Source organism: Hemitrygon akajei, chromosome 15 (genome assembly GCF_048418815.1).
Source record: "Hemitrygon akajei chromosome 15, sHemAka1.3, whole genome shotgun sequence".
NCBI classification, from domain to species: Eukaryota; Metazoa; Chordata; class Chondrichthyes; order Myliobatiformes; family Dasyatidae; genus Hemitrygon; species Hemitrygon akajei.
Genome location: NC_133138.1, coordinates 60,388,539 through 60,404,132, shown reverse-complemented (window position 1 = coordinate 60,404,132; position 15,594 = coordinate 60,388,539). Strand labels below are relative to the sequence as shown.

The 15,594-nt window shown below is 38.4% G+C and overlaps 1 protein-coding gene and 1 long non-coding RNA gene across 4 annotated transcripts in view; one reads left to right on the top strand and one right to left on the bottom strand.

Annotated features, from left to right (window-relative positions):
- Window positions 1-15,092, top strand: part of ergic1 (endoplasmic reticulum-golgi intermediate compartment 1) — an 86,403-nt gene extending 71,311 nt beyond the window's left edge. For all 3 annotated transcript variants that reach the window (XM_073067661.1, XM_073067660.1, XM_073067659.1), the window contains 4 exons: window positions 2,626-2,686; window positions 5,496-5,596; window positions 7,013-7,135; window positions 14,396-15,092. In XM_073067661.1, the coding sequence (XP_072923762.1) occupies window positions 2,626-2,686; window positions 5,496-5,596; window positions 7,013-7,135; window positions 14,396-14,503 (393 nt within the window). In that variant the 3' untranslated portion in view covers window positions 14,504-15,092. The remainder of the gene's footprint in view (window positions 1-2,625; window positions 2,687-5,495; window positions 5,597-7,012; window positions 7,136-14,395) is intronic.
- LOC140739392 (uncharacterized) lies at window positions 5,722-10,882 on the bottom strand. The gene is made up of 3 exons (XR_012101619.1): window positions 10,748-10,882; window positions 10,323-10,410; window positions 5,722-5,784 (listed from the first exon to the last, which is right to left on the bottom strand). It is a non-coding gene; the product is annotated as an uncharacterized lncRNA (long non-coding RNA).
- Window positions 15,093-15,594: the final 502 nt, after the last annotated feature.

Sequence of the window (15,594 nt, the reverse complement as noted above, 5' to 3'; positions counted from 1 at the left end):
CTTACTTTTATGTCTAAAGTCATGCCAATAGCAGAGAGGCATCCATTATGCTTTTTTTTTTAACCCACTTTATTGGTCTATCCTGTTTACTTTAAAGATCTGTAGACATATGTACATAACAAGACCCCATTCTTCCATTTGTATTCCTCTTTTTCCTTGTTGCACCTTCTCAAGTGCATTACCTCAAGCGTTCTTATGAGTTTCATTTATCAGATTCCAGCCTAACGGACTAGACCATCGCTATCTTCCAACAATATAAAGTTTTCTTCCTCACTATTCACCATGCAGTCAATTGTTCTGCCGTTAGCAGGCTTGTTCATCTTACAAACAGGAGAGGGCCAACAATAGAGCCAGCGGGATTCCCTTTCTGTCACAAAAACACTCGTAAGCCATTACCCTTCGATTCCTGCCATTGTACAGGTACTGGGTCCACTTCGCTATTCTATCTAGGATCTCATGGCATTTAAATCTTCTTTGGCCAACATGCCATAGAGTAGTGGTTGCCAACCCGTCGATCGCGATCGACCGGTCGATCTTTGAGACTTTCCCAGTAGATCCCGAAAAAAATGAAAAATAAATACACAAATACTGTTGAGAGATTGTTTCCAGGTTGTGGGGTTTTAGTTCCGTTCTTTCTGCGCAGTACGCATGCATGTAGCTCCCCCGCACTACACAGTGTAATTCAGTGGTCCCCAACCACCGGGCTGGGAGGAAACAGTGTAAGTCAGCTGCACCTTTCTTCACCCACTGTTGAACTTGAACCCACACGAGGTCATCAGTCGCCTAAACGCAGTGATACCCTCGCGCACTTGGCGGGAACCGCCGATGCTACTGGCCCGGAGCGCGGCCGGCGGGAACCGCCGATGCTACTGGCCCGGAGAGCGGCCTGCGGGAACCGCCGATGCTACTGGCCCGGAGAGCGGCCTGCGGGAACCGCCGATGCTACTGGCCCGGAGAGCGGCCGGCGGGAACCACCGATGCTACTGGCCCACATTAGCCCGTCCGCAAGAATATTGTCAATATTAAACTGGTCCACGGTGCAATAAAAGGGTGGGTACCCCTGGTGTTTATGCATTATTTCTACTTCGGGTTTGTGGAGCTTTACCTCCGGTCTTTTCTACCCCAGTGCGCATGCGTGTAACTAATCGCTCTGCAGTCTATCTCGCCTTTCACTAAGGTCGAGGTAGGAGATCTTGGGGTTAAAAAGGCTGGTGACCACTACCATAGAGGATCTTGTCCAAAACCTTGCTGAAATCCATGTGCATTACCTTCATCCTTGTTTTGTCTTCAAACCATTCAAAATAAGTTAGTTAGATACAATATTTCATTAACACATTTATGCTTGAGATTTAGTTTAATTCAGCAGACATTGTAGGCCTAAGAACCTGTTCACGTTGTACTGTTCTGTGCTCTGCAGATTGCCTTTGGTGAAGCTGAGGGATTAGTCTCTCCCTCAGAATTGACTCAGTGAATTTAGCTAACTGGCCTGTAATTCAGAATCAGAATCAGGTTTATTTTCCCAACGTATCATGAAGTTGTTTTTCCCTTTTGTGACAAAATACAGTGCAATATATTAAAGTTACTATAAATTACCATAAGAAAACATATAAATAAATAGCGCAAAAAGTGAGCAAAATAATGAGGTGCCATTCATGGGTGGAGGTGAAGAAGCTGTTTCTAAAACATTGAATGTGTGTCATGACACTTCTGCACCCCGTCCCTGATGGTAGTAATTGGAAGAGAGCATATCCTGGATGGTGTGGATCCCTCGTGATGGATACTCCCTTCTTGAGGTTTTGCCTTTCAGAGATATTCCCATGATGGAGCTGGCTAAGTTTACAACCCTCTGCAGCTTTTTCTCATCCGCCTCCATAGCAGATGGTGATGCGACCGGTCAGAATGCTGTCAACAGTACACTTTGTTAAAAGCATGAAATATGCACTCACCGGCCACTTTTATGTGCATCTGTATGTTAATACAAATAATCAAATAATCAGCCAATCATGTGGCGGCTGCAACGCAATGCATAAAAGCATGTAGACATGGTAACAAGGTTCAGTTATTTTTCAGACTAAACGTCACAATGGGGAAGAAATGTAATCTAAGTGAATTTGACCATGGAATGATTGATGTTGCCAGACGGGTGGATTGAGTATTGTGGAAACTACTGATTTCTTGGGACTTTTCACGCACAACAGTCTCTAGAGTTTACCGAGAATGGTGTGAAAAACAAGAAAAAAAATCCAGTGAGCAGCAGATCTGTGGGTGGAAGCACCCTTGTTAATGAGAGAGGTCAGATGAGAATGGCTTCAAACTGACAGAAGGGCAGTACTAACTCAAGTAACCGCACCTTACAACTGTGGTGTGCAGAAGCACTTCTCTGAACGCATAACACTTCAAGTGTATAGGGTACCTAATAAAGTGGTTAGTGAATGTATGCTCGTGGCCTTCAGCTACTGTAGCCCATCCTCTTCAAGTGTTATGCATTCAGAGATGCTCAACCCAAGAAAGAGATTTGCAATTATCTAATAGGAACAATTAATTTCTGTTAAACATGACAAATTATCTTGTAAAGCTACCAAGTGGTTATATTAAAGTTGATCTTGTGTTATTTTATTTCTTTAGGTTAAAAATGTTCAAGGTGCTTTTAATGCTCTCGGTGGGTCAAGTAAACTTGCCTCAAATCGTAAGTAGCTCGTGTAACTGCTTGAGTCACATGCCCCAGCTTTAACTTGAATTAAAAATAGCTTATCTAAGGGAAATAATTGGTCTGTTATCTAGCTTCAAGATGATTTTCAGCATTTATTGTGAGATTTAGTTAATGATTACCCATTGTGAATCACAAAAGCAATTATTTGCAGTTCCTTGTTCCAATAAGACATATAGCACCGTCATGATTCATATGTGGAGGAAGTTGCTGCAAATTAGGTTAATAAGTTTCAATTATTGCTTTATCCATCCAGGGCTAAAATTTACTTGTATGTTCTTATGTATCTAATTTTACTCCTAAAAGTACGTGAAGATGTTTAGGTCATCAGTCAGTTTTGAACCTAAATTCTGATGATGCAGGAAGGTCAATCATTCTACTAAATATAAAATCAAGTTATTAACTGAACAGAGGTAGTATCTGTGTAGTGTTTGTGTGTGGTGGTTAAATTTGTTATCATTTTAATTTAATGTTATCAAGAATGTGGCACTTACAAGACAGGATATGGTAAAATGGTGATTAAGTTAAGAGGCTAGCATCAGCGACTTGGAATATTGCTCTGGAGGCACAGCTTCAGTCCCACCTGGCGGCCAGGGAATTTAGTTAAATGAATTGGAAATAAATTTTTAAAAACCTTAGTATCAATAAAGTTAATCATGAAACAATTAGATAGCTTTTTTCCTTATAAACAAATTTTGTTCTGAAAAATTCTTGACCCTCAATGTTAACGTCTTAACCACCATTAAAATATTTTAAGAATTTAATAGGACTTTTTTATTTTCTCCTTTCATGATTCCTTCTTTTTCTTTTTCTCTCCTCTTCTCCTGCCCCAAGACCCCATGACTTGCATGTACCCACTGTCCACTGCATGAAAGACTTGTGCATGAGCCACAGACTGCTGTGTGACCTGAATAGCAAAGGACACATAAGATGACAACAGGAAGAAACAGAATACCAGATTTATCCCTGGTGTCAGCTGTTCGGCTTCCTGAAGGTAGCACATCCTACCCAAACCCTGTGCCACTTTAACCCAGCAATAGGTTTGTATAAGTCAGGTTTTCTTCTTTAATAACATTGAATTCAACTATTTTGGATAAACCACCATTCCAGCCTTATATTTCACATTTCCACCTTTTTTGTCTCTTACAAGTTCACATTTCCTTTGTCTCTACATATTTATACCTGCCACAAATGTATATTTTGTTATTCACTTCCTTTCCAGCTTACCTCTGGTAACACCAGTAGTAGTATTCAGTCTCTTCTGGTCTCCAGATGGGTGGGGGGGTGGGGGGAATGCACTCCATCTTTTAAACTTGCTTTATTTCTAATTTTTCCCAGTTCGGATCAATGGTCATTGACCTGAATGTTAATCCACGGATGCTGCTTGCCTTTGAGTCCAAAAGTACACGATGTCATCACAGTAAATATTCTTATTTACCCCTTTCCTCTCACCGCTGCTAGATTCTCGCTTGTTGTCACCACCATCTCCATTAACCCCTTCTGCTAACTCTAAGTTGCCAGACTGCTCACTTACCAGTTGATGCTCGATGACTAGAAATTCCCTGCAACGAAATGTTGTAAAGATTGAAGTTACTGGCTTTGTTCCTTACTATAAACTCTATTCCTTGGTCACTATCTGCCTCCCTAGCAAATGATCTGGAATATTTGCAGCATTGATATCGTGACCCAGTGTTGAACAGGGGGCTAATTCCACCTCTGCTATATTGCATTGTCCACACCATCCTTGCCCAGTTCATCTACGTAAACCTTTGCCGATTCTTTGCCATTTCTAATATCGACTATTCACATACACTCCTAGAAGATCTCCCTTTTCTTTCATCCTCCATAAACACAAAGCCATCCAATGCTTTGGAGCATTGTTTATGGAGTCAGAACCTGTAGAAACTATCAGTTGTGTGTTCAGTCACCTACACTGGCTGTGTTATAAAGGGAGTTCATTTTTAATCTTCGGTTTATTTTCACATTGCCTCTTTTCTCCCTCCCTATCATTGTTATCACATGCAGTCCTGCAGACCATTACAGTTTCTGCTTCTCGCCAGTAGGGCAACCTTGATTTTTTTTTAAATTATTGGTGGCAAGCTCTTCCTTAGCCAAAGTTCTGTGCTCTGGAATTTTATTAGTAACCTTAAAGTATGTGCCTTCTTTTTCCTTTAAGGCAGACTTTTTGAAAAAGCACCTCACTGCCCTAGAACCATCTCATGTGAATCATTGACATGTTTTCTTTCACATCCAACACATCTGTAAATGGCCTTGGGATATTTAACCTTTGTTATATAAGCATAAATTATTATTGTTCCCACTGCCTGGTTACTATAAACACGCTATCAGAATTGAAAGATGATTTGCCTGTTTGAAACAACATGTCTCCTTGGGATATGACTCATGTGTAATTTAGAAATGGTGCTGAATAGTTCGATGGCGGCTACACAGAGGTGAAACAGTGCCTACATTTATGTATTTGGCTAAATTACAGTCCTTCCCATAAGTCTTTGTTGTACCTGTCAGTTTGGTATTGATGGTATTTTACTTAAACTCTTGTGTGCTTGACTTGTGAGTGATTACATTTTTTAAAAAATGTTTAATTTGCTTTTTATAACAGTGGCAAAGCAAAGGATCATGATTTAATTCATACCAAGAAGCAGCTGTTGAGTTAATAGATTATTTGGAATCATGTTTAACCAAGAGATAATTTAGAGAGCAAAAATACTGTAATACTAATAGAATTCCAAATGGAAAAATAACTTGTTATGTGTCTCTATTCAAATAGCTCTGGCATCACATGACTATGTACTGAAGATAGTCCCGACTGTTTATGAAGATTTAGAGGAAAGGCAGCGTTTTTCCTATCAGTATACAGTGGCACAAAAGGTAAAGTGGTAGAAGTTCTGTTCTGTAACTTTATGACAGATGGTGCTTTTATTCACCGTTTACCACAATAAATGTAGAATAAATAATGCCTACAGATAAAGGTTAAATAATAAACTTCCTTACCCCTAAGTTGTTCAGTACTTCAGGTTCTTTTTCTTCAAATTACAAAAATCCGTTTTCCATGTAACCTGAATAGGTGTAACACAAAGTGAGACTTATTTACTTGTGCAACACACACAAAATACTAGAGGAACTCAGCAGGTCAGGCAGCATCTATGGAGGGAAATAAACAGTCAACAGTCTCACCCTAAGATGTTGATTATTTATTTCCTTCCCTAGATGATCCTTGACTGTTGAGTTCCTCCAGGATTTGAACTTTTTTTTGTAATTTATTTTTTTATTGAATTTCATCATCAAACAAACATTTCCATAAGATGTATTTCAGACATTGTGCGTATATATCATATAATCATATATATCACAAATCTCCACAAAGTATTTATCTGAGGTATACACTTATAGAACAGAGTGGAAAGAAAAAACAACTTTTTTTAAAAAAAGGTTTTGAGGATCTGCAGAATATCTTGCGTCTTTTATTTGCTTGTGGGTTGAATCAGTCTTCTTTGGGATTGCCAGACGACTTATTAGATTTCCATTCCCGTGGGCAATATTGAGGGAGTACGATATTCCCTCAGGACTCACACCACCAGGTTCAGGAACATTATTACCCCTAAACCATCAGGCTCTTGAACCAAAGAAGATAACTTCACTCCACTTGCCCCATCATTGACATGTTCTCACAACCTATGGACTCACTTTCACGGACTCTTTATCTCATGTTCTCGATATTTACTGTCCAGTTTGTTGTCTTTCGTGCACTGGTTGAACACCCAAGTTGGTGTGGTCTTTCATCAATTATGTTATGGTTATTATTCTATGGATTTATTGAGTATGCCTGCAAGAAAATAATTCCCATGGTTGTAAATGGTAACATATATGTACTTTGATAATAAGTTTATTTTGAAATTTAATTGGCAGCTGTGACATCCTTTGAAACACTAAGGCAGTAAATTTTAACTTGGGTTTAAAGGTTTTTGCCAATATTAAAGATTCTGCCCCAGTACTGAATCCTCTTGACAGCATTCCCCTTTAGTGAATGATACCAAACATACAGAAATTTGCCTGTTAATTATGTCTGCCTCAGAGCTAGAAAAATGACTTGAAACAATTTACTGTACAGGTAGCTGTATTTGAGATCTTCGAGAGAAATGAAAAATAATTGTGTGTATGCAAGCTTCTTCCTCCTATGTAGCCGGGGGTGAAAATAGGTGGAACTTGTTTCATGAAACTATGACTGAACTCAATTCAATAACCTTTTTCAAAATTCAGTTAATACTGAACATTTTTGTCTTTCAGGAATACGTTGCATACAGCCACACAGGGCGTATTATCCCTGCCATCTGGTTCCGATACGACCTCAGCCCAATCACTGTAAAATATGTTGAACGGAAACAACCGTTATACAGGTTTATTACAACAGTGAGTAAACACTTGTTAATCATGGTGAAGTACATTTGTTCTGTTGAGCCATTCTGGCACAGACCATTGTACAGCTTTCCACTGACCTTGCCAATCATGAATAATCAAATTAACTGCAAGTTTTCTACATAAAATAGCATATTTGTGAGACTTTGCCTAGTTTTAATTTCTAGCCAGTTATGTGAAATTGTTATTAATAACCATGTGTGGTTTTTGAGTACAACTTTTAGGGACTTTGAAAATGGGGATTTCCTATGACACAATATTCACCACGTGGTTGGTCTCCTGACTTAGCGGATTGCCCAAGAGAATCCCTTAAAAATGAAAATAAATTGAATCACAATTAAAAAGCACCCTGATGCAGTGACGTTGGGTTTAAAAGCATTAAAAAAAAATTTAGGAACTTGACAATATTTAACACAAGTTGAGTCCCTGATGTTGTAGGATCTCATATCTTGGTTTAGATTTCAAGCCAGAATGACTGAGGCGAAGTGAGAGAAAAGGCTTCACCTCTCCAGTAAGCAGGTTTGATGTCTAATAAATTTGATCAAGGGCTGTGAGAGTAACTATACTTGGGAACTCCATACAACCATAAGACGCAGAAGCAGAATCAGGCCATCTGGCCCATCGAGTCTGCTCTGCCATTCAATAATGGCTGATTTATTATCCCTTTTAACCCCCATTCATCTGCCTTCTCTCTGTATCCTTTAACACCCTCACCAATCAAGAACCTATCAAACTCCTTTTTAAATATACCCCAATGACTTTGCCTCCACAGCTGCCTGTGGCAATGAAGTCCACAGATTTGCCACACGCTGACTAGAGAAATTCCTCCTCATCTCAGTGACTCCACGGTAATTCAGGTAGTAAATTAAAGGTAGTGAGACTAGATAGTGGAAGGGAAAGTTTTATATGATATCCAACCAAGCTACAGATGACCATGCCCGGCTAGATAATACCGATGGCTGCCTAAGATACGTGCACCATTCTATAGCAGCAGCATTTCTCACCCTGAGCACAATCACCTTGTATTCTCGCCAACGATATCCTCCATGGTGAGACACCACAAATGTGAGAAATGAAGTAGACTCAGAATAGACCTGGCAACTCAGCCTGGACATCTATAAGGTGGACCATAAAAGATAGAGATTTACAGTACCTCAATCTGTAACTTAATTGTCAAGCATGTCCCTCACTCTACCATTACTGTCAAGACTAAGAGTCAGCCCTGGTTCAATGTGTGCAGAAGGGTAATGCAAGAACAGCAGTAGAGATATGTGATGATCTTTAGCTTATAGTTTTGTGAAACAGCAAAATAGTACAACTTCCATGCTAAATATCAAAACCAGCATGAATAAGTCAAGTGATCTCACATGCTCTGTAGGGCAGTCATGGAGAATTAAGAGGTTAATGGAGGTTCCATGAAAATCTTCACCGTTAAAGATTGCTGGACAGTGTGTGTGATTGTTACAGAAGATACCGAAAGATTCACAAGCACACTTGGTCAGAAGCTGTCATTAGAGTGCCATCAACAGAATACTCTCTGTTTGCCTGGATGAGAACAATTTTATCAGCTCTCAAGTCACTTGTCACTATCCAGGGCAAAGCAACCCCTTGATTGGCACATCATCCATCACCCTGAATATTCATCCTTACCTCCACTCGTGCACAGTGGCTGTAGTGTGCTCCATCTACAAAACTCAGTTTTTTTTCTTGTCCAAACTTTGCTGACATCACCTCCAAACCTGTGACCTCTACCTCCTGACTACCACAGTGCACCCTTCTTCGCCCGTTCAGCAGAGTGACTTGCCATCACTTTCTCATAGATTGGCAGTAAGTGCTGGCCTTGCCAGTGCTGCCCATATCCCAAAAATAAATGAAAATAAACTTTTTAATCAACCAGACAAACTTGGTACAGTTCTGAAGTTCCATTTTAATTTCTCTGCATTCTTTGCTTGGTGCTTTTCCTTGCTCTTTCTCCTTTTAGTGTTCTCGTTATCTAGCCAGCAGAGCTCTTTTACCTCAGGGTCTCTCCTCTCATTCTTCGTCCTCTGATGGTGATTCAGCTCCTCTTGCTCAGTCTTCTCTGAATTCGGCATCCTTTCTGTACCCGTCCCTCCATGTGAGCACACTTTTTCAAATTTGTCTTGTTTTATCTGCGTATTCTTCCCTCTCGTTATTTGATCACTCAAGTGATAGCTGTGCACATTGCAAACCATTCCGTTTCATTATCCTGAATGATTAATATTGACTCATCTTTTAACAAGGTGAAATTACTCTTATTTGATCAGAGACAGAGAAAATAGGTCCTTATTTTTTTAAAAATTTTATATTATTTTGATATCTTAGCTTAACTAATTTCTACTGCAATCTCTTGAACCTCTTTCTGCTAATCAATGAAACAGTAGCCTACGGAGCACTGCTTGGAGCTCAAGTGCCACTTGATACTGTATATTATAATGAGCTGTCACTTTTGTTCCAATGCCAGTAAATTGCAAATCCTATGAAGCTAATTACTTACCTATGCTACTTCAGGTGAAGCTTGCGTAATGTCTTATTGTTTCAGGAATGATCGTGTTTTTACCATTGATGGTTTTGTTTATGCCTTCATCTTGCCGAGTAAGCATGCTGTAATTTTCTGAATGAGTAAACAGTGTTGTTGTATTTTGAAACTGAACACTATTTATTGGGGTTATTAACGGATTGAGACATTCAATGGCCCAAAATTTATGGTTGTAAGTAAACACTTGTACTTGTTGTTCATTTCCTTTGGAAATTTCCCTGAACGTTACATTGGAGTTTGTGGTGTGAATTTTGTGTTAGACCAGCACTCACGAAGATCTCTGACATCTAACAAACATGATTTTATTGACTACTGCCCTTGGAGTGCATAATGTACAAATATAGGCAGGGAGTTAAACACTTTCCCAAAATTGCAGAAAGTTAAGTCAACGTGCATCAGATTCAATACAGGAATTTTTGTGCGCCTGAATATACTAATATAAATTATTCTCATAATCATTGTTAAACAAGGTAATACACATGCACAACATTCTATTGCTACGCTGTGGATTACAGTGAACTTGTGGCACAGCGATAGCTTAATATCAATGAATGACGGGCGTAATACTTCCCTCAAAGTACATCGACTAAATGCTTATCAATATTAAAAAAGCTCAAGACTCACAGATATTGCTGTTTCAAAGGCAAATAAAGGGAGGATGGAGATGGAGGTTTTTCTACCATGGTTCCTCCAAGTCGAAAGCCAAATTAACCTGCACCAGAAATGATCAGTTTATAAAAAGGAAATGATGTTTGTACAAAATGAACAATGGTCTCTTGAGGCAGAACATTGACCAACTGAGCAATGGATCACGTTAAAGAATACTCCCTGTTAACATACCTAGAAGGAAAAAAGACACTAGTATTTCTGAGAACTTTGAATTTTTTTTGGTACACAAGGGTATAAAAGAAAGGTTGAAATATCACAAATAATTAATTTAAAAATCATAAAAATTTCAAATATTTATCTCATAGAATGAGATACCGCACCATTTTTGGCTGAAGAAATATTATGCAGTAAATTTGGCAAGAAAACTGTTGAAAACTTACTTCAAATGCCATGAAGCTCTCTTCCCTAATTTGAAGCAAAGTATCACTGACAACTATATCTTGGATCTCAGCTGGAAATGTTGACTTCTATTCCTTTTTATAGATGCTGTCTTCCTCCAGCATTTTGTGTGTTTGTTCAACAACATCTTGATTACTGCATTTATCTGCGCATGAAAGTACTACAAAGTTCCTTCTGTTTAAGTGTAGTGATTTCACAATATGAAGTTTCACTATCATTATTGTTCCAACCTGTGAGCCATTAAGAATGATTAAATTTAAGGGAGCGGCCATTATCTTTTAATTTACTCATAAAGGTTTATAGAGCATATAGTATATAAGTGGAAAAAAATACAGGTCCTTTGACCCACAATCTTGTGCAGAATCTGCTCTACTTCAATATGCATTTCAAAATGTATTTTAATTGTCATTTTGCATTTGTTCTGAATGAAAGGCTTGTGAAATAGAGTGATAAGCTTCCATTGATTGAAGATTTCCAGTGTGATACTTTAGACTTTAAACCTGTAATCAAAGGACATAATTCGTATAGGCCAAATTTAGAGATTGATGGTGCTAATCCTGAGGACTTTGCATCATTGTTGCTATGGATTTACATGAATCATCGTAGTTGACTGAAAGTTACCCAGGACTGTTTCTAGGGAGATTATCTGGTGGATGGCAGATGGTACATTGTTCATGGAGCAAACATTGGGAATAAAGATGCCATTTTCACACTTACACAGCAAGTACATATTCATCAAATGGTATGGGTCATAATTTTAGTCCAATAAAATTGTCAAGATATGAACTTGCAATTATCCATAAAGCATTTATAAAATTAAGCATGTTAATCTAAATCTGATGACCTTACTTAACCTAACCTCTGTTAAAACGCAATAAAGATTAATAGTAGTACGAAAACCTACCAGATCTCCTCAAGTAGCATTAGAGTCAACTATTTATATCCTGATATATGATGTGGTGTCTCCATTTTCATTTATGTTCTTCTTGCTTTGGGAGTTTATGTGAAAACAGCTTTGATATCCAGTAGTTTACAGTCCATTTGAAAGTTAGAAATTATAAGTATGCATCATTTTAGAACCACAAAATATTGCCTGTGGGGTATCCATTAAGCATCCTGTTTTGTCAAATAAACAGACAATGGGATAATATGAGAGGCCATTACAAACTGCATTGAATGTGAAAAATGTCACTTTGCACTCTTTAAGGTATGTGCTACTTAAATACTCAAGATCAGTTTTTCTTTCCCCATTTGGGTTTAAGTATTTAGAAGGCGGACTTATTTTTGTGTCCATACCTACTTTCTAACTCAAAGATGTTTGATTTGTTTTTTATGTAACCTGAATAGTAGATCAATGAAGCAGAGTACCTGGTTCAGCACTTAGTTGGAACAATACTGAAAGAAATGCTTCCTGTTTAAAACTTTTGGAACAATTCAGACTAGAATCTCTTCTGCTACTGCACAGTAATATTCTTCTTAATTGTATGAAGTTATTCAGAATCTTTTTTCTGCTTCCAAGTTTTCAATATTAAGTAGATGGACTAGCCCAGTGGATTTTGACATGGGTGTGATGCAACTCAACATAGAACTCTACAGCACAGTACTGACCTTTTGGCCCACAATGTTGTGCTGACCGTTTAACTTACACTAAGATCAATCTAACTCTTCCCTCCTGCATATCTCTCTATTTTTCTTTCATCCACATGCTTACCTAAGAGCTTCTTAAATGTCCCTAATGTATCTGCTTCTACCAGCACCCTTGGCAGGGTGTTCTGCATGTCCACCACTCTCTGTTGAATCATTGCTGAATTACTATTGATACTGAAAAATGTTTTAATGTTACTGCATTGCAGCTACTCTAATTTTACACGCGTCTTTACCTCCCCCTCACTCTCTACTTTCCAAAGAGACTTTCTCCATGATTCTGTTGTCCATTCGTCCCTCCCCACTGACTTCCCTCCTGCCACATACCCTGCAAGCAGAACAAGTTCTACAATTGCTCATTCACCTCCTCACTCACCACCTTTCAGGCCCTGAACATTCCCTCAGATGAAACAACAGTTCACCTCAGATCTGTCAGGTCATCTACTGTATCTGGTGTTCCAGCAGTGATCACCTCTGCATTGGTGAGGTCTGACACAGATCAGAGGAGTGCTTTGTTGAGTACCTTTGCTCTGTCTGCACCAAGCCGAATATCCTGATGGCTAAACATTATAATTCAAATTCCCATTCTGGTATGTCGGTCCATGTCTTCCTGTAGTTGCATGATGAGGCCATGTTTAGCTTGGAGGAATGACACCTCATATTCCAAATGGGTGACCTTCAACCTGACTGCATGAATATCGACTTTGCTGACTTCCAATCATTTGTTCCCTCTCCCACTTCTCTCTCTTTCCATTTCTCATTCTGGATCCCACCTTACCCCTTTACAGCTGTCTACCACCTCCCTCTAGTGTCTCTGCTCCTTCCCTTTTTCCCATTGTCCACTCTCCTCTTCTATCAGAATCCTCCTTTTTCAGCCATTTACTTTTTCCGCCAGTCAGCTCCCAGCTTCTCACTTTATAGCCGTTAACCACCCAGCTACCTTTCCACTCACATATTTTCACATATCACCTTCCAGCTTTTACTCCTCCTCCTCCCCACTCCCATTTCTTATACTAGCTTCTGTCCCCTTCCTTTTCAGTCTCGTTGAAGTGCCTTGGCCCAAAATATCTCTTTATTACTTTCCATAGATTCTGCTGGCCTGATGAGCTCCTCCAGCATTTTTGTGTGTGTTACTCTAATTTTACCTAGCTTTATTATTTGAATGTAGCTACAATTGAACATTGATTTTTTACCAAAGTAGTGTAAAATTGTCTTGCTTGGCCTTTTCTCCCTCCTAACAGTTCTGATTTCACTTTAAGGCAGCTGACCAAGGAGATGTTTTTGGTGTTAGTTGCTATTAATTTTAGTTTTGCAGTTGGCTTTGAAGAAATTCTTCTAAGTGCTTAGTTGATTTACTTCAAAGAAGATGAAGGAAGTGCACAGGCTGGAGCATTTGAGGTTCTATAATATCCGGTTTTCAATGTTGGAACTCCAGGTCATGCTTTTGTGGGACAAGATACTGAGCAGTAATCTCTGATTGCGTAGTAGAAATGGATAGTGCTGAACCAAAGACTATATTGAATGCTAGCCCGACCTTTGTAATGGCAACAGTTGTCCAATTTAATATTTCAGAAATTTGCATAAAATATTGGGGAAATAATATTGAGGGACAAAATGAAACTCTTATTCTGTTGTATATTGTAGAGTTAAAAGTTGCTACAAAATACAGTAAGTAGATTAATTAGGGCCCTTTTTAAACTGAATATCTGAATAACTTAAGTAAACAATAAGGGGGAATGGGACTTGTGTGTTTGCTCTGTTGAAAGATGGCATGAGCTTGATGGGCTGAATAGCCACCCTCTGTGACGTACAGAGATGTAACTTTGCATGTACAGCCATCTGTTTCTTTGAACAGCCACCTGTTTCTTTTACATTTTGTTTTGGAACCAATCCTTAAAGTGAATTTTGTTTGCCAAATATTATGCATGTAGATTATGAGGTTTCAGTTGTACAGTCTGACTCATTATATGTGTTTTAATCCTTAGATCTGTGCAATCATTGGAGGAACATTTACAGTTGCCGGGATCATAGACTCCTGCATTTTTACAGCATCTGAAGCTTGGAAGAAGATTCAGTTGGGCAAAATGCACTAACAGGAACATATAAAGTTGCTGAGCCAGCCTGGTTTGCCAGTAACTGGTTTAAATTCTTTTGCATCTTTTTTTCTATTTATGTCAGGCCGTCATCCAAGGTCTTTTAAAGTTAGCTAGATCTTGGGTGATTCGTTTTTTTTACATCTGCATCATTACAAATAGAAAAGTGTCAAAAATGATGTTTGCATATCTAAAACGAAAATGTTCTTGAATGGAAAAATATTATTCTACACTTCTCTCTTTGCTGGTAGTAAGTTATATTTGGAAATAAATCAATGACAATGGTTGAAGAAAGACTGGGAAGGATTTGAGAAATACAAATTTACTAATTTTAGCTTTAGTCGAGGACATAGCACTGGACAATGAACTACCTGTTTCTTTCACATTTTTATGCCTCTTTGATGAAAGTTGAGGATAATCAGATTTTTTTCTAGTTTCTTTTAACAAAGATCAACGTACTACTTAATCATTAGTTGGCTCTGTCTTTAGATTTCTGATGATCTCAACCAGAGAAAGTAGTATTGTCATGCAAATGATGGGTTATAATTTCATGAATTATGTGATTTTTAATAAAATGTGTGAAAATGCTGTATTTGTGTTGTGTGATATCCTAAGCTATCTTGTATGCTATGCCTTGTTCTGCACATAGGCAAAGATTAACTGGCATATTGTAAGTGTTTAAAAGAATGTGTTGCATATATGTAAATTGTGAAAGCTATAAGGGTGTTGTAAAATTATAATCTGTGTTCAGATTAAATGCCATTTTGGTATTGTTACTTATCAGTATAGTCACCTACTCAGCACATTAAATCTGAAAGCTTACTGGATGCAACATTAATGCTTGAGTTTAGGTAAAAATCTAGAAATTAGTTGAAGATGTGGTGGTGAAAGGCTTAGCAGGAAAATATGTATTTGGTTTCCAGTGTTTATTAGTATAGCTGTTGAATATTCTTGCCCCACATTTTTGATTATCAACCTTAGTGAAACTTATTGTCCATAGGACTCCACACGTTTAGGGCAAGCAACCAAAGATGAATTTCCTCCTGTCGCTTTACTTCTGTAAGCTGAAGTTATTTGAAATAGTTAAAAAG